General features: G+C 38.3%; 1 protein-coding gene across 1 annotated transcript in view; it reads left to right on the top strand.

The window, feature by feature from the left end:
* The window catches only part of KIF18A (kinesin family member 18A), a 52,079-nt gene extending 36,252 nt beyond the window's left edge, over nucleotides 1-15,827 (top strand). Inside the window, exons 12-17 of the mRNA XM_075188015.1 lie at nucleotides 271-392; nucleotides 2,739-2,977; nucleotides 11,665-12,112; nucleotides 12,978-13,082; nucleotides 13,517-13,629; nucleotides 14,447-15,827. Coding sequence (XP_075044116.1) covers nucleotides 271-392; nucleotides 2,739-2,977; nucleotides 11,665-12,112; nucleotides 12,978-13,082; nucleotides 13,517-13,629; nucleotides 14,447-14,592 — 1,173 coding nt within the window. The 3' untranslated portion in view covers nucleotides 14,593-15,827. The remainder of the gene's footprint in view (nucleotides 1-270; nucleotides 393-2,738; nucleotides 2,978-11,664; nucleotides 12,113-12,977; nucleotides 13,083-13,516; nucleotides 13,630-14,446) is intronic.
* Nucleotides 15,828-21,840: the final 6,013 nt, after the last annotated feature.

Below are 21,840 nucleotides of genomic sequence, written 5' to 3'. Positions count from 1 at the left end.
GCTAGTTAATTCCAATGGTTTCTGATTCTTCACAGATTTCAATTATTAATATTTCATAAGCTACTCTTGCAAAGTAGCCATGATCCTTTACTATAAATAGCTCCTGTGACATTTTCATTAATAATTTATCCATACCAGTAGTTAATTGTAAAGGCCTAGAAGTAGTTGGGCATTTCATAATCTCTCCATGATCAGTGTCTGTGGAAGATGATGAATCCATAGCATCAGTCTATATGAAAACACTTTTTTTTTTGTTTTCGTTTTTTCCAGGAGCTTTCCAAAGATTTACAGTGCTGCCACTTGAAATTGGAGGTGAAAGATTTAAAAGCTCAGATTGAGCACATGAATCGACTTGTGTCCCTTCAGGAACGAGAATATAGATACAGTGAAAAGTAGGTTCATACGTTTTTGTGTATTTGTTTAATGTTCTTATTCAGTAACATGAACAGCTGCATTTTGTTTGGTTTGATAGCATGGAAACCTTGGCTCTCTATTGTACTTGTGTTTAGACCTTTGAAATGCGGTATATACAGATGCCTGTTTATCACTGGGCTAAATAATATACCTGAAATAACTGAAGTGTTTCTAGTAACTCTGCCAGGCAGGTGCCTGTGAGAAAGTTGCTGAGTAGAGCAGAATTTTTCCTTTACCCAGGAATCTGGGGGGGAGGTGTGGGGGCCGTGCAGAAGTCTTAAGGGGGGAAAATCTACTAACTGACACAGCATTAACGCTTTTCCTTTTGGTTTTTTAAATTGGGGATGAAGGCTTGGAGTTACTGGGACTCTGATTCACCACCAGCATGTCACAAGCTGCCAGTGTGGGAAATAGCTTGTGATTGGTTGGCAAAGGGACTCCTTGCTGTCATCATTGCCCCCTCACACTCCACATGACTCTAATTCAAATTTAATTTTAAAACTGTCTGTCTTATTTTCTTGTATTGTTTTGGTGTACTGGGCATGGGTCTTGGGGACCGTGGCCCATTATACTGGGACTGCTGGGATGGCAGAATTGCCACTCCAGGGGGTCTCCACTTTCTTCATTACCCAGAGCCCAGGTGAGTCCTGTAGAGCCTTTATTAGACAAGCTTTTTTCCATTCAGTTTATTGGGCTTTCCTCCATGGAAGATGCATGGAAAAAACAAACATTAAAATGAATGGAAAAAGATCCATACATGCAGAAAAGGTTTTAGTTTTTTTTCTCAATCATCTCGCTGGTTTTAAGGCAAAATTGAGTGTCTGAAACCAGTGAGTTTGTTTGTCAATGTATTAAATCAATCTTTTATAAACGACCACTTGGTCTATACTTAGTTAAGTTGCGGGGGTGGGGTGGTTACTTTTATTGTGATTGTTCCCTTGATAGATTCAGCCATATGCAAAGCACGGTTTATGGTAGTAATTTTGCAGGGGTTCCTCCCGTGCCACCCGTGTTTGCTGTATTTAACAGGGTTCCAGCGCTTGCACACATTCCCTTTGGTGCTGTTCGTTTCTATCCACATCAGCATCCAGCGCAGCAACTAGGCTTTCTATTATAGCCACGGTCTACAGATCTCAAGTCGCTCTGAATGGGATCAGCCGAGGTCCTGGCTATACATATGAGCCAGGAGCCTGCTACAGCGAATGAGGAACCTTCACTGTTATTGGAAGAGGCATTATTAATTAACATCTTTGCCAATGGGGCTTTTCTCACTCCTTTGCAGAGCTTAGATTGACACATTTTGGGCTGGTGACATTCCATCAGTCATTTGTTTATGCAGTACAAACACAAATTATACCTATTGTGTTTTTAGTTAGAAGAATTTGTATTTTCAGGAAATAAATTTAATTTGCTTTGTAGTTCCTGACACACCAAATAAAAATCTACCAAAAATATCCATAAATCACCAGACAATAACTACTAAGGGGCGCATTATTTGAGGGGATTATCCTCTTTTAAGTGAGTGGTTCACATACATACTTGGAGCCAGGATGGGGAGAGATCTGGGCATTACAATACCCAGAATTCTTCTTTCAAACAGGAGTACACCAGAGTTTATTGAAGCAAGGACTGGACTTGTTAAGAAGTTCCTGGACTTCTTGACAATTTCTGTAGTATAGAGGTAATTGTATGGTGATCACACATGCGAGGGGGACCCAGAGTCTCTAGGAACCAGGATGGGAGAATTTGGACACCTGAAGTGCCCTCTCCCATCTTCTGGCTCTTCATTTTTTATTTTTTTTTCTGTAGTGTAGGACTCGGCGCACTCCACTCCATGTGCCCTGTGGGCAGGAAATACTGGTGGGGGGCGGGTAAGTATAATTTTGACTTATTTGCCCTACATTAGTGCTAAGGACAAGTGGAAATCATACTTGGCACTTTAGAGGTACATGTGCAAGAGGAGACCCACTTGACCTTAGCACTGAAGTGGTTAAAGTCTGAAAAGCAGACTCACGGCTCGTGTCCTGGTCAGAAACGTTCACATATTATTTAGAGTCTTATGTTTAATAAGACTCATAATTATTTTTTATGTTGAAGAGTCAGTTATTTGTTGTATTTGAGGATCCCCATATTTCTTTAAAACATTATTTTTCTTTATTATATCTTTTTTGCTTGATACCTTTTGGTACCTTAAGTAAGCTTTGTTGGAGCAAGTGCCTGGGTCTGCAGTAAAGAACTTTTGGATGTTGAACGATGTTGGCAGCGTAGAAACATAAAACAATATCTGCGCAATCCACAAATCTCTTTATTTGTTTTCATTTTAGGTTGCTTAATACTTTTCTACCAGCCTTCAGAAGACAATACGAAATGTTAAAACAGGCTGGATTAGGAGATGCTATTGCCGAGTCTGATTTCCAAGAAGTTGAGCACTTGGTCCAGAGAGAAAAGGCCGTGGTATGGGCTGACCAGACAATCGTTGAAGATCCCAACAAACCTGAATTACCAGACATTACATCAATCCTATCCTTTCCTCATCTGCTGTACACACAGACAACACCATGCCGTAAGACCCTTTGTGTTTCATTTCCTATGTCTGCTGCTTAAAGTGTACATTGTCGCTTACACACAATGGAGGTAGCCGTTTTGAATGTTGAATCAATATTTTTTTCTTTTCTTTTATTTTTTTTTTATTTTTTATTTACATATTGTAAAGTTATACATCTTAGCTAAAACTCTAATTATCCTGTGCAGGAGCTTCTGGGGTGTCATGAAAATGAACTTATATCAAATTAGTAATTCAAATAAACAAATAAAATAGTTTATTATTTTTATATAAACATTTAGGAGTTATTGTTGAGTATAGGATATCATTAGTTAGCGGCTGGGTACTTATTTAAAAGGGGTCTATTTCTCGTAGTTCCTCAACTACATACGGAGAGGTCCAACATTTATACCAATTTTGTTTGTATTTGGTAATTAGATTACGTCGGATATATATAAATCTTTCAAGACCTACAGTTTCATTGACGAGATATCCATTCATTCAATGTGGGATCTTCCATTTGGGTTGTGTTACATCAAATGGAAGAGGGATCCTTGTTTTTATTCAATAGGGCAAAGCTTTTCTTTCCACCCAAGGCCTCAATGTCCTTATCAGGGACTCCTGGTTAATCTTCCTCAGCAATTAAATGCAGTTTCCAAATGAACTCTTTCCAGTGTGGCTGGCTCAGTAGTTATTACATCCACCACACCCTTATTTCCTGATCCACACTCTGTGTGTGATTCTGGCTGGTCAAGTTGCCTAAACTGATTGACCTTTGTACTGGGGCCCCAAAATTTTATAACTGCATCAGCCCAAACCTCTTAAACGTGTGTTTATTATTATTTATAAGCTCTGATGGAGGATACAGTGCTGTAAATTGAGGGGATCATGACATAACACAGATTACATATGTCATTGTAGGTAAAGAAGGCCCTGCCCAAATGATCTTATAATCTAAGAGGTGTGTGGAACACATGATCGCCAAATAACAATTGTACTATACGTGGCCTCGCTTTATCCAGCCAAAATCTGTTGGACCAGATTTCATGAGGTTTGGCAGAAAATTGGGTTAAACCACTGGTTCCCAACCCCAGTCCTCAGGGACCCCTAACAGTGCATGTTTTCCATATCTCTTTTCTGGAGCACAGGTGTAGTCATTACTAACTGACACATTTTGAAAGATCCACAGGTGGTGTAATTACATCACTTGTGACCTGGAAAATCTGCACTGTTAGGGGTCCCTGAGGACTGGAGTTGGGAAATACTGGGTTAAACGATGACCTCAAATCACTCTGTAGGGTCTTCTTGTTGGAGTGCCAAAGCTTATAACTGCAGTGCAAAAGGATTGCATATTGGATGTTTAACAATCAATTTGTGTGCAGGAAGGAGGGGGGGGGGCTCAGTTACTGTGACCTTTTATTGTACTGCAAGAAACTTTTCAACCATAGCTGATGCAGACCTATCATCTACGACAGTGGTAGTAAACCTGGTCCCCGTCGGCCACTAGTCGGTGATTCAGCCTTCATGGTGGGCAGTGGGGTTTTTTGCAATCTTCCACATTGCTAAGTGTTAGAAACAGGGGCAATACGCTCTGTTTCCATGGCAGCCTGAACCCGGTGGTCTAGTGGTAGGAGGAAGTGGGGCAGGACTCGTGTCCGAAAGGCGCTACTGCACATGCCCATGAAACCGAAAGTTTGGCTTTTGTGCAGATTCTTGCATTAACGCCCGCAGTGAACGGACGCATCACGTAGTTGCTGTATACATATTACCTAGGACTGGGTTTAACTTAACGTACAGTTTTCGGAGGATTTCCCCTTAAGCAGTGATGGTCATAGGTACAGACTGGAGGCACCTAATAAGTATAGTATACTTTAATATAAGTATAAGAGAGCCTGTCCACCACAACAGGAAGTGTATCCTGCACAGATGTGCTGAGACTGTGTCATAGTGTTACAGTGCATATCAACAACTTGCACCTACATGTATATATGTGAATACAGTAACCTGTATATGCAAGACTGCAGAGTTTGAGTTTTTCAAATAGACTTTTGCAAGTAGCTGCTGCTTATATAGTTACCTTCCCCTCTAAAAATTACTTTGCCCTTACGCTATATTGAGTTACTGCGGCACCGCTGGGAGGTAAGGAAACTTTGCCATCAACAAAGATACAAAAGTGGGCGGTAGGTATTAAAAGGTTGAAGACCCCTGATCAGTTGAGGCAGCTATTTTGTGCACTGACAAAAAAAATAGTCCTGTGAATCTACTACAAACTAATTCCTGCTAAGTTATTCCCAGGAACATTGGTTCAGGCCACAAAATGGCTGCCTTCTCTATGTGTAGGAGATTTGCTGTAATGATGTGGACACAACAAAGATTATTGCCCTATTTAACAGGCAATCACAATGTATAGCTCTGCCTCGTAAATCTGCATTGTTATGAGAGTGATCTGACAAAGTCCTGTTTGTCTAGGTGAAGAGATACATGTACAGAAAGCACAAATAGAAGACAGAATAGCATCGAATGACAGCACCCTGGCAGTTGGCAAACTTTTTATTGAAGAACAAAGTCGCAATGTTTCCCCCCAAATAGTCGTAAGACAAATAACACCATTACCATCAAACCTTACCTCTCCTTGTCTCCTGTTATTTTCTGTAGGAGTTTTGTTTGAATTCAAGCTCTAGTGTTTACCGGGATAATGAAATTGAACATCTGCATTGTCAGAAAATATAAATACAAATAATTATCTTAGGAAAACGTTATGGAATAAACAAAAAAATATATAAAATGTCTTTAGAAACATCAAATTTTAACACCACTTTTTGCTTGTGATATAATAAGCATTTAAAAAGTGTGTTTATGTAGCAGAATCTTTTTATTTTAAAATTTCATACAGATGAAAGTGCTATTATCCTTTTTTTTTTGTCATTTTAAAATGAATCACAAAGCAACTTTATATTTGGTTGCTGCAGACCGCACTGAACTCGCTGCATCATTTCACCGGATATGCACAATGTTGTCAGCAGTGTGTGTGTGGCCAAATTTGACACAGATCTGCCTGCCTTTTGGTCCAGAAGACCAGATTTATAGATTTATCTGTACATAAATAGTGTACGTGGGCAGCTGAAAAGCAAAGAAGATAGATCGTTATTTATATAACTGTCATGGTGCCTTACAGACAGCCACTACAAACAAAAGGGACTAAACATCCTACAGATGAATTGTGATTTTTATGGTTGTTTTATCACTCCGGCCTTCCTGCATTGTAATCAGTGTCTCGGCCATGACGGATAAATATATATATATATATATATATATATATATATATATATATATATATATATATATATATATATATATATATATATATATATATATATATATATATATATATGGGTTTGCTTCTATAAATACTCCCATCACAACACACAAAAATAGTGTCAAGGCTTCTCTTGGAAAAAATAAATAAATAAAAATATTTAATTTCAGGACATGGTCGTGCAAAACACAATAAGGCGTTGATAAGACAACAGTAACATAAACGAGGCTAAATAATGTTTGGGAAAATCTGAACTCACAGTATTGCTATATGAAAACGTAGTCAATTACTCCCAGGACCTCACACTCCCCTTGATTTTAAAACAAAAAATGAAGATTTATAGAGATCCAGTTGCACCTTTTGGTGATTTGATTCTTATTCTTAATCGGTTCAAGATGTTGGAACGGAAGATGGGCTTTACACGGAAATTGCAAACTGCTGGCCACCTGTGAAATAGTGGTCATTATTCCATATTTAAAGAACCATATTTAATATCCAGCATGATTTTAAGGATTTCACTTGTCAACAAAAGAAGCAAAGTATTTTTCATACTTGGCCATTTCCTCTGCAGTGTTTCACTCGTTACCCAGCATCACACAGTTACTGAAATGACTGAATATAGTTTGCCCTATATTGCCATTTAAGCTATTCTATTAAGAAGTTAGTTTCACATCACTTGATGTTCTATGTTTGGTAATTTGAGGGTGCTGTAACTCAAACATGGAGGAAGATGCGTACACTCATCCAATTTTCATATTGAATAAGATGCATTCAGTTAATAGCTGTGATCATGTAAACAGATTCTTTACTACATCTGTTTTTTAAGAGTGTATGTTTCATACAAGTAGGATATTTTCAGCTTTACAATTTAAAATGCTATGGGAAAGCAGAAGACAAAACTGCTTCCGTCAGTATGACATTGCTCTGGCATTGTTCCGTTTAACCTCTCAAATAGAACTTGTCCAGCATGCTAAATGATTGGCTCGGGCACCCTGAATAGACATCTGAGTGTTTTCCTTTGGTGAGTGTATTTCTGGGTCCTGCAGCAATTGGGTGGGCCGGCCACCTGATTACATTGTCCTGTGTGTTTTGTTTTTTTGACTAAGTGGAATGAATTTCTTCCCTTGTGAAATGGTCATTTTTATCTAACCAAAGAAGTATCTGAATGTAGCCAAATTGGTCACCGGTCTGGCCACCTGCAATTGTGCACTGGTATCTGTTAAACTGCTGAACATTTTCATACACAGGTGCTCGGACATGAAACATACTCACTTTAATGCTAATATGTAAAGATGTGTCTGTGGAAAGCTGCTAAACCTTTGTTTTACTAAACATTTCTAGAAAATTAAAGTGAAATTAAGCCCTACTGTATAAATTACTTAATATAGTTTTCTTTCACAACGATACTGATTCAGTGCTCACAAGCAGAGGTATAGTGAAGTGAAATAGGAATCTGTAACCTTAAACATTTCTTTCACCGTTTAGTTTCATCTGTTGGCAATAGTAGAAATTTTATGAGGTGTGTATACACTGAATGATGCTTTTTATAATCTATAGTCTTATTAGTAGTGAGTATCAATTATAACAGCAGTTAGTTTTAGGTGAAATTTCTATGCAGAAGGGCAATTGTTTTCCTATTCATTCAACGTAACTACAAGGGAATGTACTTGATAACTGCACATATTAAAGCTAATCACTAGCAGTATATTTGTTTAAAATAATGTGGATTGTGTGTAAGTTTTGGTTAAAGTGTAGATTATCTTCCCCTCCATGGAAATACACATCCTTTAGTGCTCAGATTCTTAGGGGTGGATGTTCAGTTGCGCCAATTTCCAGCCATTATGATAGGAGTCTTTGTTAATTTTTCTGCGCACCTTTATGGGGTGCGAGAAAATATGAACAGAGATTTGTTCCGTAACATCAGCACAATGTGTCTCCTTGGATATTTCTGAGACTCCTCATGCCGAATTGAATCTCCCCCTTAGTATAAGTTTTAGAATTTGCATACATATTAGTTCAAGTGCTAAGATGGCTTTTTTCACTCTGCTAGGTTCACTAATTTGTTCATCTTTAAATCTATTGCCAATTCCACCAGTAGACAGTATTTACTTAGTCCATTTAAAGTAATTATGCACCAATCATGGCTTCTCTCTTTACTCATAGCAGTATCCCACTGATCAAATTTCTTTGAATGTGCAGAATGCTATTCCAGGGCAAGCATAGGGTATCTGGTAGTAATGTTCATTATCGTGTCACATGAGACTGTGTAACTCTGGCATCAATTTTCAAGCCACGCTATGGCATATTTGTCCAGGCTCATTGAAGTCTGGGACCGGTATTTGGACTCGATGGTCAGAAAAAGCCGGACCATATACTTCGTAGGAATGGAAGCAAAGTAAAGTATAGCCAGGTTTTTCCTTTTGAAATTAGGCACATTTGAGCAAGGCGCAGAAAGTGAAAAACTAAAAGGTAGGCCCATTTATCTGTGTGATTTATAATCTATTTATTTACATACAGTTGTTGGGCTTCATTTAGAGTTACAAGTAAATTCAGCTAGAAAGTGCAGTTTTGCATCTTGGCAAAACCACGTAGCGGTGGAGGGGTGTTTTAAAAATGTGCACATAGATTTAGAGTTGAGAAGGGGGCACACCCTCAGTGTTAAAAATAGTGATGCCCCATATTTGTGTGCTACATGCAAAAGGACAAGTCACATTTGTTCACCTTGTTTCACAACAAGGATTTGCTTCAAACTCTAAATGATTCACTAAACTAAGTTAACATTAAGAAAATTCTTTCCTATGTTTTGTGTTTAAAAGAGACGGTTGCCATCATAGCATTAACCATATAAAGCCATATGAAATACTGCGCAGCACTCCTCCCACCTTCTATGCTGTATGCTCTGATAGACACTAGCTAGTTACAACAGGCAGCGCCTGCCATCTAAACCCCCATTGCATATGTGCAATCCATCTTTTCTTTTTTTTTTTTTAAATTCGCTTCAGCAAATATTTATATTTCTTGTCGAACTCCGCTAATTGGCCTGTGAAGTGAATTGCTGCAGGGTGTCTGCATCTCCTTACTTTACCCATATTACATTATTTTGGTACATTGGACATTCTGTCCAAAAATGTGCTCTGACACAGTCCCGGAAAGGCAACACTTAGTCACATTCATCAGCAGAAATGAATTGCTTCAAGTTACTAATCTCTAACTGCTGTGCCTAGCTCTCATCATTGGACACGTTCAATTATTTCTCTAAGGATTAATTAACCCAGAAAAGGCTGCACTGCATATGTGTATACCCTTCCTAATACACCATGATGGTGGTGGAGAAATGTCTGTAAAAGTAGAAACTTAAACTAGCAAGTGCTTTAACAAACAGAACTGCTTTGTTTACTTAATTTGCATTGACAACGTGCACAAATATATTTCTGGCCCTAATAGTTATCTAGTTGCACAAATGTAGGTTACCACAGAGACCATGAGTTTGAAACTCACCCACACTGCTCCCTCATGACATTACAGATAGGTAGCCATAGTTACTCATGGCAGTACTGCCTCTGTTGTAAAGATTTGCTGCATATATGAGTAATACTGAGCATGTGATCGTTGGTGATTAATGGACTTTGTTATTAAATTAGTGTTTGTAAAAGAATATAAGTTGTATTCAACTCTTTTAGTGGTAGGGTACATTTCTTTTCATGGGTTTTATTTTGCTTTGAATCCAGAAACAACATTTTAGGAAGTGTCTTATTTTTTTAATTCTTATTTCCACTTTCCTTTTAAAACCTAAAACTGGTTTGTTTCCATTACCGATCGACCACTTTTTGTGTCCCACCCCCTTCTTACAGGACTCCTGTGTGTAATGTAATCATTAGAACAGGCACATTTAAGTTTGTGCTAAGTAAGTATTTGCGTGAAATAGTCTAAACCAACCGTCTGTAATAACTCTTAATTAAGATTCTAAGATTGTCTTCAGAAAGCAAAGGAAAGAAATATAACCACTGCCAAGAACATGTGGATAAACACTTGCAAAAAGCACTTAACACTATAATTTGGACCACAGGTGGTATTCTTGACATTACACAGGTTTTCTCCCACTGTCCGTACCCCTGTTAAGTACAAACTGCATAATGCTTTATTACAGGTCTTCACTTATTGTGTATTTTGTATTGTGGGTGGTTGTATGCCTGTTCTTTTACACTTGGTTGGCACAATCTATTGCCCGAAAAGTTTGAGTATGCCCCTTTTTTTTTTCTTTAATGAACTGAAAATATTAATACAGAACATCCTAAATGCACATATTGAGACTCATGTAGACTTGGATGCACATAGTGTTTTTCAGCGTCTAATACGTTCTTTTTTTTTTTTTTTTACTTCTGTGCCTGCCCACAAAGCAGTAGCCGCGGTTGCGGCCATGTGCAGACTGAGCTGCACCTTAGTTATGGCCGCTTTTCCCCACTTACGACTGAAGAGGTGGAGTGGGGGGGAGTTTTGAACCAATTGCGACTTGTATAGACTGCAACTCAGCAGCACATGTTACTGTCAGGAGATAGGAAGCTTGAGAGTGCTCGATCTCTGGGATAAGTGTGATGCCCATGGACTTGGATGCATCTGGCTCAACATAGCCATGTAAGATGTGTGGGGGGAGGTTTTGGGATGCAGTTTCCATCTGCGTTTAAGACTGAAATTGCTTCCAACTCTACATGAGGCACGTTGTGTTTAAACTGAAAACAAACATTTCATTATGTATAGTGTAAGGATTCCTGCTTTTAAGATTTATGTCAACCTTTTCAAACTAATGTTAATAGCAAGCTATAGTCCAACTAGCACAGGGTTGCACAAACATTAGGTACACTTTGGTATTTAGAATTTACAATGGAAAAAACATTTTTTTTCCATTGTAACATTTTTCTGTGGTGTGAATGGGATGCTCAGATGTGCTCGGCTTCCTAGAGGAACTGGATTTAAAGGTTTTCTTAGTTAGCGGTAGTTGCAGGCTGCTTAACCTTTTTCTTCTGTGAACCAAATTATGTCTGATTTCAGCTTTGTGACACATGGTTCAGGCTTAATTAATAATGTGCTTGCTTTTAATTACTTTTTAAATATAATTAATTTTTAGTAGACCATAAAGAAATTAAATTATAAATTTGTAAATTTAAACACATTTTAATCACATTATTAATAATGTTGTTGTTATTATTGTTTTATTACTTACTGGCACACTGACTAGCAATGGTCCGTGAGGGCCCCCAATATACTGAATGTCAGGTTTGGTGTCCCTATACATAGGTTAAGTATCCTTGCTGCGGTGTCTGAGCAATGTTAGTGTAAAGTAACTTTGACATAATGAGATTGGTTAAATTGAGCGGTTTTTGTTTGAATTTTGTAGGTTCACAATTGAAAAGGCCAAAGGAAAATGTTCCCCCAAAGCCAATAGAAACTGTTCTTCCTTGTAAAAAGACGAGGAGGAAATTATTGGAGTCACCACAATGTGCAGGAAGCCTTGAAGAGCCTCCCTTCACCAAGAGTAATGGCCATGAGGATTCTATCAGTGATGACCTCACCCCTATTGTTTACACACCACAAAGTTTGAATAAAACAGTCACTATTGCAAAGGAAATTGCACAAATCTCTGGTGTGGGTGAAAATCGGGAAAATACCAGCAGTTTTATGGCTCATGACAGAGACATCCAGAAGATGGGCTTCACTTTCCACCTAAAGTCTGGTCCGGAACAGATTGATATGGACTCCACTGTCATTCTCTCTCAGGGCAGCAGTGAGCTGCATCCAACGGCAGATGGCAAGGAGCCGCAGCCCCCCACCAGCATGCTACAAAGGTACTTATCACCTACTATACTAACATGATGTTGCTATAACGCTGTTTTTTTTTTTCATCTGTATGTGTTGAACATATTTAAATCTTCCAAATGTGCTTGTTGTGTGGGTTTAATGCATAGAGACCAATGCCTACAATGTAGTAGGACAAACTTCTGCCATGGTGGTTAATTCTAAAAAGTTACTTTAGAAGGTGACTTATCAAAAGGATGCAATATAATGTCAGTGTGTGTGAAGGGACGATTGCCACATTTACTTGAGCAGCTGTAGAAGTACAAGCAAACGATCTCCACCTCCAGTCATAATTTGTAGAGTTTCTTTTGAAGTAATTATTTATTATTAAAATGTATCCTGTTGGCAATAAGATTTTCTCTTTCCTACCACTGGGGGACACTGCGACACATTGGGGTATAGTAGTGGGTATGGGAGTTCAGGCGCTAAAACTCTATGGTTTTTACTCCCCTCCTCTACTATGCCCCTCCTCTCCTGGAGAACTCAGTTGTTTTTTGATTTTTTTGATTTTCTATTTAATATGTGTTGTACTATAGGGTAGAGGAGCGAGTAGTAAGCGGTGATGATGAAAATAGCCTTAATGTTAATCAGTAAGTTAAGTAGGTACATAAGTTACGTAAAGGTAGACATAATGGTGGAATGTGGCGGCATATTGTATTGACACCATATTGCACTCTGATATCCATGTATTTCTCAATACCCATTCCAACCCAGCTCCCCCCCCCACCCTAGCTTTAGATTCTGAGAGAATTGTCAGCTTTACTCGTTGCAATATTGGTCATGTATTGAGTGGCGGATCTGGCCGTATCCTACATATGAACCACCTATTTAGGACTTTAATCCCTGTTTTCACAGATTAGGACTGCCATCTTTGTTGAGTCGAAATCCAGGAAAGCTAAGTGAGAAGCCATCCTATATGGCGATGACTTCAGCCGCTGAGAGAAAGAGAAAGCTATTAAGGTACGATTCTAACTCTTGTACAGCTTAGATTAGGGCTCAGCGCTAAGGCTGACGTTTCTGTGGGAATCTCATGGCATTTTATGAATACTGGGCTATGTGAGTTGTATCCGTCTTTTTTTGTCTCCGATTCTGCTTTACTTGTCCTTCGATGTTGCAAGTCATAATGTATTTATTTTTAACAAATGTATACTCTGTTACACAATTGCAACTCAGACAAATGGAAAATCATTCTTACCCAATGTATTTTCTTGTGTTTAGTCCCAAACAATTTTGTTTATTATTTGTTAAGCAGGGGTACAGTTAGTATGAAAAAATAAGATTTGTTGTAGCCAATAAAATAATTATAAATTTTTTATATATATATATATTTTTTTTTTTTTTTAATTATCCACACACTTATTGTGTATGTGTGTAAAATAATATTGTGTCTTCAGTCTTGCAGCTGCTAGTGCCCTGAAGGAGGATAATACATTACTTCCCATTCCAAAACGTGTCCGGCAGGAGATCCCCATCGACTGTAAAGCACTGAGGGTGAAAAGAGCAGCAGGTAGGCTGGAAACGACAAATTATCATTTTACTCTTTCACTTTCGGCTGTGGCACAAGCCTGACATTTCCAGGTTCTAAACTTAGTGGTTTGTTGCTGTAATCATTCATCACAAATATTTTCTAAGTGTGATATGTCCTTTTATGTTCTGTATTGGCAGCAATGTTTGTCTTTTAAAGGTGTAGTTATCTGACTTTTCTACAGTTATGGCATGTGGCTCGGACAAAGAGAATATCAAGAATTTACTGCATGATCTTTTCTTTTACCCTTTGAATCCTGTGTTACTTAGCTTCTCAGGAGCTATAAAGAATTATGATCCTACTTGTGTATAGATCTAAAATAACTTTCTTGCTTGGTCATATATCTGAATACAGCTGTAATGGAAAATGTAAAGTATAACTCTACCCCAAACTTATGAATAAATAGTTTAATTTGTGTATTAAATATGAGCCATGTTTGTGTACTGTGATGCACGAATGTCAGTTACCTGTACCTAGGTAGCATGACTAACGTTGCTGGAATGTATCTTATTTATAAACCCTCTTACCGTGTTTCTCTTAGAGCAACCATGGTTTAAAATATTATTTGCCCCATGGGGGATGTGAGGATCTATATGCTGCAGTGACTGAAATGTTTGTGTACAAAATCTGTCCAATTTTAAACTTTTTTGGGACAGGTTCAGTTAGCCGCGAGGTGCAGTGTGTCTTCGAACTGTTTCAGAGACGTTGCGGCACCTTGCTGCTAATTGATTCTGACCCTAAGTGTTTGATTTGCCAGTGTTGCTAAACCACTGAATGTATGTATGTTTTTAATCCATAGGATTATTTAAAAATAAGGACAATGGTGCTCAAAGACGCCTGCCACGGAGTATTTCAGACGGAAATTTAGCAGTTGCTGCTAAAAAGAAACCTTTCTCATTCCTTGGATCATCTCATCCGTTTTTACAAGCTGCAAAGAAAAAATAGCCTAGCACGTCTGGACCACATTCCTCGCCTTAATGCCCTGCAACCCATGTCATCCTCTTACTAAAAAATACATCTTTAATGATGCCGAAACACAGAAACATGTACCTTTAAAAATCCAGTCTAATCCATGTTTAAATGTGTGTGTTTTAATATAATCCGTCCCGTACATTTCCATGTCTGTTTGTCAAGAGTGGTGTTATAGTTTGGTTTTAATATGTGCTTGTGGCCTCGTATTACTACTTCATAGGATTTCTTGCATACCAGTCTATTTTACCGAGGGATTGTTGTCATCTGTTTGCTGTAATACACACCAGTAATGTGGAATTATAGGCGGCAAAATGTAGTCTTGTTGATTTTATTGTTTTTAGTAAACAAGTAATGTCCTCTGAGGAAAGAGGGCTAGTTAGAGTCCGGGAGGATTCAGTAAATTCTGAGAGGAGTCTGTCCTGCTGCTTAGGTGGTGCATGATAATAATTATCAGATCAGTCCGTGAACATGTGCAAATAGCCATCCATGTGTACCAGAGATTTGTTGTCTCTTTAATGAAAACTACATTGTGTTTTTGTGGACAAATCTGACATCTGCAACCTATGTGTACAAATCCCATCTGTATTTTTCTCTAACTAAAAGTTCCGTGCTCATGTGGCAAATAGGGGGTTCTTGTACCTGCCCCCCGCCCACCCTGTCACCTGTAGCAATCCCTTTAGCCTTTACCCTAAATGATCATAAGGTGCATTGTGAATTGAAGAAAAAAAATGTTTTCAAGCTAAATTTTAGAGCTCTGGTCACCTTTTCCATGACATTCATTTTAGTAAAGTGCATTTTTGTTTCCCATTCACTGAAAAAGCTTTGGGCTCCTTTTAGACACAGACTACTCATGCAAACACTTTTATTGGCAGACAGGATTTCCCCACACATTGTGGTAATGTAAAAAGCATTAGCATTATAGCTGGAGATCCCAGCACCAATTTAAAAAAGAAAAAAAAAAACTACAACTTTAAGAGGTTCCTGTAAGCCATGGTTTTTACTAATGGTTTCTGTGAATGATCATTATGAATGATATTTTATTTTTAAGCTGTAAATATTGGTTTCCTGTGTTATTAATATTTTTTTTTCCGTGTACACTATAAGTGTACAAAGCTGTGTCTTGTAAATAGACTGTTAATAGCTGAAGAAATAGGTTTTAAAGAATTATTTTTATAGTCCCGATTAAAGTATTTTTTTCCCCTTTTTAATTTCTTTTTGTTCTTTGTCACACTCTATTAAAAAAACAGCCATTTCTATGTTGCATTGAGAGTCCTGTATTTTGAGATGTCTGTGGAGCTTATGTTGTGTAAAACTTAAGGATATCTCATTCCTGACGGACAATACAACATGTGTATTTCATCAGTTGGGTGACGAATGCTATTTTGGAGATGTTTCACACGTCTCATTCAGAAGATATGGCCGTTCTCACTTCTGTTACCTTTATTGCATAGTTTGGTGTGTTAGAGGTGTAACAATTTCCCATTCTCATATGAGCCAGGACTTGAGAATTTAACCTATCTTTCCACTTAAATAATATCAGTGAGGCAAGTTAGTAGTTCTCTTAGCTAGTCAATTGATTGGCTGAGTATCCGTTCAGCCCACTTAATAGCTTCAAGCTCTAAGTATAGGGAACTTTAAGAAATTATAATCCAATAGCAACTAATCGCATTCTAACTCCTTTATAACTATTTCGAAGATTAATGCAGATTTCTGTTTGATAGCAGTTACAGCTCATTTGTTTACAAAGATCTTTATTATAAAATATGTCCCACTGTGCTGCCCGTTCTAAGGAAAATCAATACTCAGAGGACATACGTTCAGTTCAACGGTTTCCTAAATCCATGATCCTATATGTCGGGCATTGAGGGCAACCAGTGTGAATGAGAGATTTGTTATAGTGATATCCGTGTCTTCTAGCTGGAACACATCCTAGCAGCACAGCTCAGTTGTGCACGTTGTTGTTGTCGTAGATTTGTAAGGTGCCACAGTGCTCCGCAGTACAGTAGGGAAAACAGTACATACATAAAACGGGGACATACACGGTAGACAAAATAAACACAGACATAAAAACAAAGGGTATGAAGCACCCTAGTCATTAGAGAGCTGACATTCTAAGTGGAAGAGGACACAGCTGAAACAAGAGGAGCAAATGTGGTTCAGAGTGGAGATTAGGACAGTTGTGAGGGTGCATTAGTGTGAATAGTGTTATCAGGGATAGGGTCACCTCTAACAAAAAAATAAATATAAAGAGATGGGGTTTCAAAGAGCGTCTAAAGATATGAAGTCTGAGTGTGGTAGGGAATTCCATAACTGGGGAGCAGCACATGAGAAGTCATTCAGTACATATTTTATTTATGTATTAGCTTGTACAGATTTGACAAAAAAGGTAGGCAAGTTAAGCCAATCAAGTTTGTAATTTTGTCTAGAAGTAGATGAGTTCCAAACCACTTGTAGGTTACCATTGCTTCAGGTGCAAGTGTTGGAATGTACAGAAATAGTTGTAGCAATTTAATTTAGATAGGGGCACCTCATAAGCAGCTTACCTGTTGATCACTTATGCTTATTATACTGATACAGTAACACTGTAAAACTGTTGTAGCATCTGCTCTACATTATATAAGCCTTGTAGACAGAGGTACGAAAATAAAATCTTTATCAAAGGAAATCACTCTCCTTTACCACTTTTTATATGCTATTTACAGTGACTTGAAAATGGTTGTAAAACAGGTAGATTTTCTTTCCCCCTTTAGATCTATTTTTTTACTGGGGAAGTTAATTAGGAATGAGGGACCTGGAGATTTGCTTGGTTTGCCTGTTCAAAAGGGAGTGTCGTAAAATCTAAGGCATACTTTTGAAATGCTAATCTGATACGGAAGCTAAAAGTGCTCGCTAAGCCGTGTAAAACTAATTCTATATTGGTTTTAGTTGGGTTAAATTTGAATGGGAACTTGGTGAATTAAAGTGGTTTTATGTAAGGCCCAAGAGAGCAAAAACAATTGTTCTTATGCAGATATGGAAATATCAACGTTTTAATTATGTGCGACTTATTTAACGGTAGGAATCTCTGCCAGAGATGTCAGACCTTTTAGGTGTGAGCGGTATTTAGTACATGAAAGGATTCAATGAAGTTTACAATAAGCCACAGTATATTTTAAAGCCTACGGGTGAGATGTAATTCTATAAATATCAGTTGTGTAGCATAATATAGAAACTGCACAATGCACAAAGGTCTGTGGGGGGAAAAAAGCATATTTTATATAACGGTGTTGAAAGTTTTCAGCATATTTGAAAGTGGCCATACGTTATCGTTTAAGTAGTCAGAGCAGATGCATGAAGCCACTTTTAATACAGACATTAACAGGATATTCATTATTTTTTTTTTGCAAACAATTAACTACTACAGACAAGTCACATATTGTAAACAACCCTGTAACAAATTGAGTACTCACAAGGGTAGTACATTTGAAGATCATATGATTTATACTTGCCCTTCATAAAATTGTAAAGTAACTTTTAATGGACAGCTATATCCAAATGGTGATATTTTTTATGTATGAAAGTGAACGTAAATTGCATGTTTGTTAAAGAGTGTGGAGTATTTCCTCAAATCCATTAAAAAAAAAAAAAAAAAAAAAAAAAAGGTAAATCCACAATCTTAGACACTTTTTTGTTTTAAAACTTTCCTTCTCCGAGTGGATGGCTTAACATTCTAGACAGACTTAGTTTGTGCACAAAAACATCATCTTTTAATTCATCTTCCCTCTGTTCCTTTTATTTTGACAGGTGAGCAAAAGGAAGCAAGATGTTAAAATAGGGCCGGATTTAGTGTAAAACAGAGACACTTGTGTACACACAAAAATGCTTCCATGCAGTTATATTTCTGTGGCTGCATTTTGAGATGCATGTAGAGTGTGCAACTTTAAATCTAGTATAAAGATATAATGGCGCAAGAATACAACTCATTAACTCTGAAACTTGCACTGGGCCTGTGGGGCAGGCAAAGGTACGCCTCCTAAAAGATATATATTAAAGATATAATAAAAATTGGATGCATCTAAATGTGGAGGTACAAGTCAACCACTCTACCTCACTAGCAAAGTGAAATTAAAGGTGAATACAACTGACCCGCCTCTAAGCATGAATGGGTGCAAATATAAGATCTGCTCAACTCAAAATATAGATGTGAGTTGTATGCATGCACTCTGCAAGTCACATTTTTATATGCAGCAAACTGACTTACATCCCACTCTAAATAAGACCCATAATGAGCGTTGATATCTGGAGATACGCAGGTATAGTGTCCATTGACAACATACCAAAGGGATAGAGAAATAAGAAGTTTATAAAATACTCAATCCTGCTTTATAGAATTTACATTAGGGCTTTTTTGGCACATATAAATAAGATTAAAAAGTGTAGGGGGGGGGGGGTGGAGTTGTTTTGATTAGTTTGCATATCCTCAATGTAATGGTTGCACTATTACAGTGGTTCCCAAACTTTTGCAGTTCACGGCACCCTTAGAGTCTCCATAATTTTTTCAAGGCACCCCTCCAAAATAATTACTGAGCAGTCCCGTTTTAGAAGCAGTCAAAAAAACGTAATAAGTATTTAGGTCAGGACAGAGATACTTATTTAGTTGTATGCAAAAATAATACACATAAATCCAAGGGAAAAGAATATTTTAATATTTTTTTTTTCAATTATATTTCTGTCAAAGCATAATATACAGCTAACACACTCTGTGCCCCCTCTGCATCCACACACTCTGTGCCCCCTCTGCATCCACACACTCTGTGCCTCCTCTCACGCTGTCCCCCTCCTCTGCCACGCTGTCCCGGGCCAGCCAGAGAAGCCGCGCTTTGAGGCTTGGTAAGTGTTTTTGTTTTGTTTGGGTTTTTCTCTGGCTGGCCCGCGGCACCCCTGGGAGCCGCGGCGCTATTATATTATAGCGAAGTCTTTACAGTATATAGTATAATACTCAAGCTTCACGGGGCTCCATGATTTTTACGTGACATTCTAGGTTCAGCGGTAAAGGACCCAAGGAAGGAGGTAATGAGGAAAGAGAGTGACAGAAGAAACATAAGATAAAAAAACATGAGGAATAGGTGAAGTGTTATGTGAGTAAAGTAGAACAGCACATATAAATGTACTGGCAAAGCCACTCGTGCCTTCTTGACAGGAGTAGATTTTTATCCCCTTTTCTCAATTCTTTTGAATAACCTAACAAGTAAAAGGGGTGGGAATCAAGGTCACAACTAGAAATTGCCTACATTATCATTAAGTTACTTTCTCTAACTACCCTTTTATAAGAACAGATATAAGAGGGAAATTTGTATCTAAGCAGTTGACCAAGTTAGAGCGGTTTTGAATGTAGCAACGCAGTCTTGTGCTGGGAAGCCAGGACATAATGTTGCCATGAAAATTTGGTATGAAGCAAAGGTCAGCCCCTGCACTGAGACGTGCTGGGAGTCAGACGTGTGTGGCAGCAACATGGGAAAGACAGCGGTCAAAGAGGGGAGTTTGCTGGAAAGACAGTGTGTGCTAGCAAACAGGCATCAGAGCTATCAAAATACATGCTGGGTGTAGTGTTGTAGCCGGATGCCTGCAGAAAATCAGCCTGAGAGAGATTATACAGCTAAGTGAGCCTATGTGCGGAGAGACAGATGCCTGCGATTAGCATGTTAGTAGAGAGGGACAGCTAGCAAGATCAGGCTTGCAGGTAGTCCATGACCCAAAATTGGCGTGAGACCTGCATTGTCTTTCAGAGGAAGAGATAAATAATAACACCAAACACTGTGACACCATTATGGCTGCATTAGGAAATTAACACTATCTTTAATTTCACAAGTTAGACCTCCTAACATTAGTCTGTACATATATCAGAGACTTTTACCTGTTGAGATATTGAGACATTCCAAGCATCATAGATCAAATGCAATTGCACCTACAGATACGCAAGTTAAGTTGCCTGAGTTACCAACATTTCTGCAAGTGCACCAAAGTTAACTAGTTAATCTGTCAAATGATTTAATATTGGCGGGACTGTGATTACTGCGTTAAATCATTGTTGATTTATATTTTTCATACTGAGTGAGTTGTGGGAGAGTTTGGGCACCAGTGAATCCACGTGTGGCAGCCATCTTGTTTGTTTGTCATTAATTTTCATCGTACCATTTCCTTTGATTATTATCTTCCCCTTTGTTTCCCTTTCCGAATCCAGAATCTACCCCTATTTAAATCTGCCTCACCCATTTACTTCCCTGAAAACAACCATCTAGTTGACTGTTGGTAACTACAGTCTGTGATCCATTATTATTATTAACAAGATGGTTACTGTGGCCGTGTACATGGAGCTTCCCGAGTCAACCCCTGGTGGATTTATGGGAGTTAGAGTCCACATTCCACCGTATTGTGTAGAAGACTCGGGTGGAGGCACTGAAGAGAGTGACGACATTCCACCACCCCCTTCAGCGGGCTAGAGAAAGGTGTGTATCATGAGCCATGGTGAGGTAAATAGCACCTGACAACCTACAGTGCAGATGGTCACATCTTTTATCCATATTCACCCTGGTTACCCAATTTAACTGTAGGAGAGGGGCTTCCAGAGGATGGGTATTTACAGAAGTGGATTAATATATAAAATAAAATAAAATACACTTCTTGAAATTAGTATGACAACGCATGTAAAAGGCTGGATCATCTGATAGGAGTTCTCTCATTATCTGTCACATGATGGAAAGTTTGTTTTTATTGAAATGGCTATCCAGAAAGATATGAAGCACTGTCCCGCTCTCACTCTTACATCTGCAACAGATCTGATAATACCATCTTGATAATATCTTAGAACAGTGTTTTTAAACTACAAGTCCCAGCATACCCTTCCAGCAATAAGCTGCTATATATTGGCAAAGCATGCTGGGACTTGTAGTCTCACAACACCTGGAGTGTCACAGGTTAGCCAACACTGTTAGAGCCAGCTTCCTGAAAGCTGGTAGTAACTGAAGATGTGAGAAAAGGGTTAACTTTTCCCACTTTCTTGAGTATGTTACTCAACACCCACTTTCTCAACATACGGAGATAAGTATTCATCCATGGAGTGGACCAAAAAGTTGTTTATTTGCGTTCGGGTACAGGATGGTCTGTCCAAGCCTTCCAAATAGATTTTAAGGAGACTGAGAGGTCATAGAGATGAATATTTCTCAGATAAAGATTCTAAAAAGT

The sequence above is a fragment of the Mixophyes fleayi genome, chromosome 10 (genome assembly GCF_038048845.1).
Source record: "Mixophyes fleayi isolate aMixFle1 chromosome 10, aMixFle1.hap1, whole genome shotgun sequence".
Taxonomy (NCBI): Eukaryota; Metazoa; Chordata; class Amphibia; order Anura; family Limnodynastidae; genus Mixophyes; species Mixophyes fleayi.
This window is presented reverse-complemented; position numbering and strand designations above follow the sequence as displayed.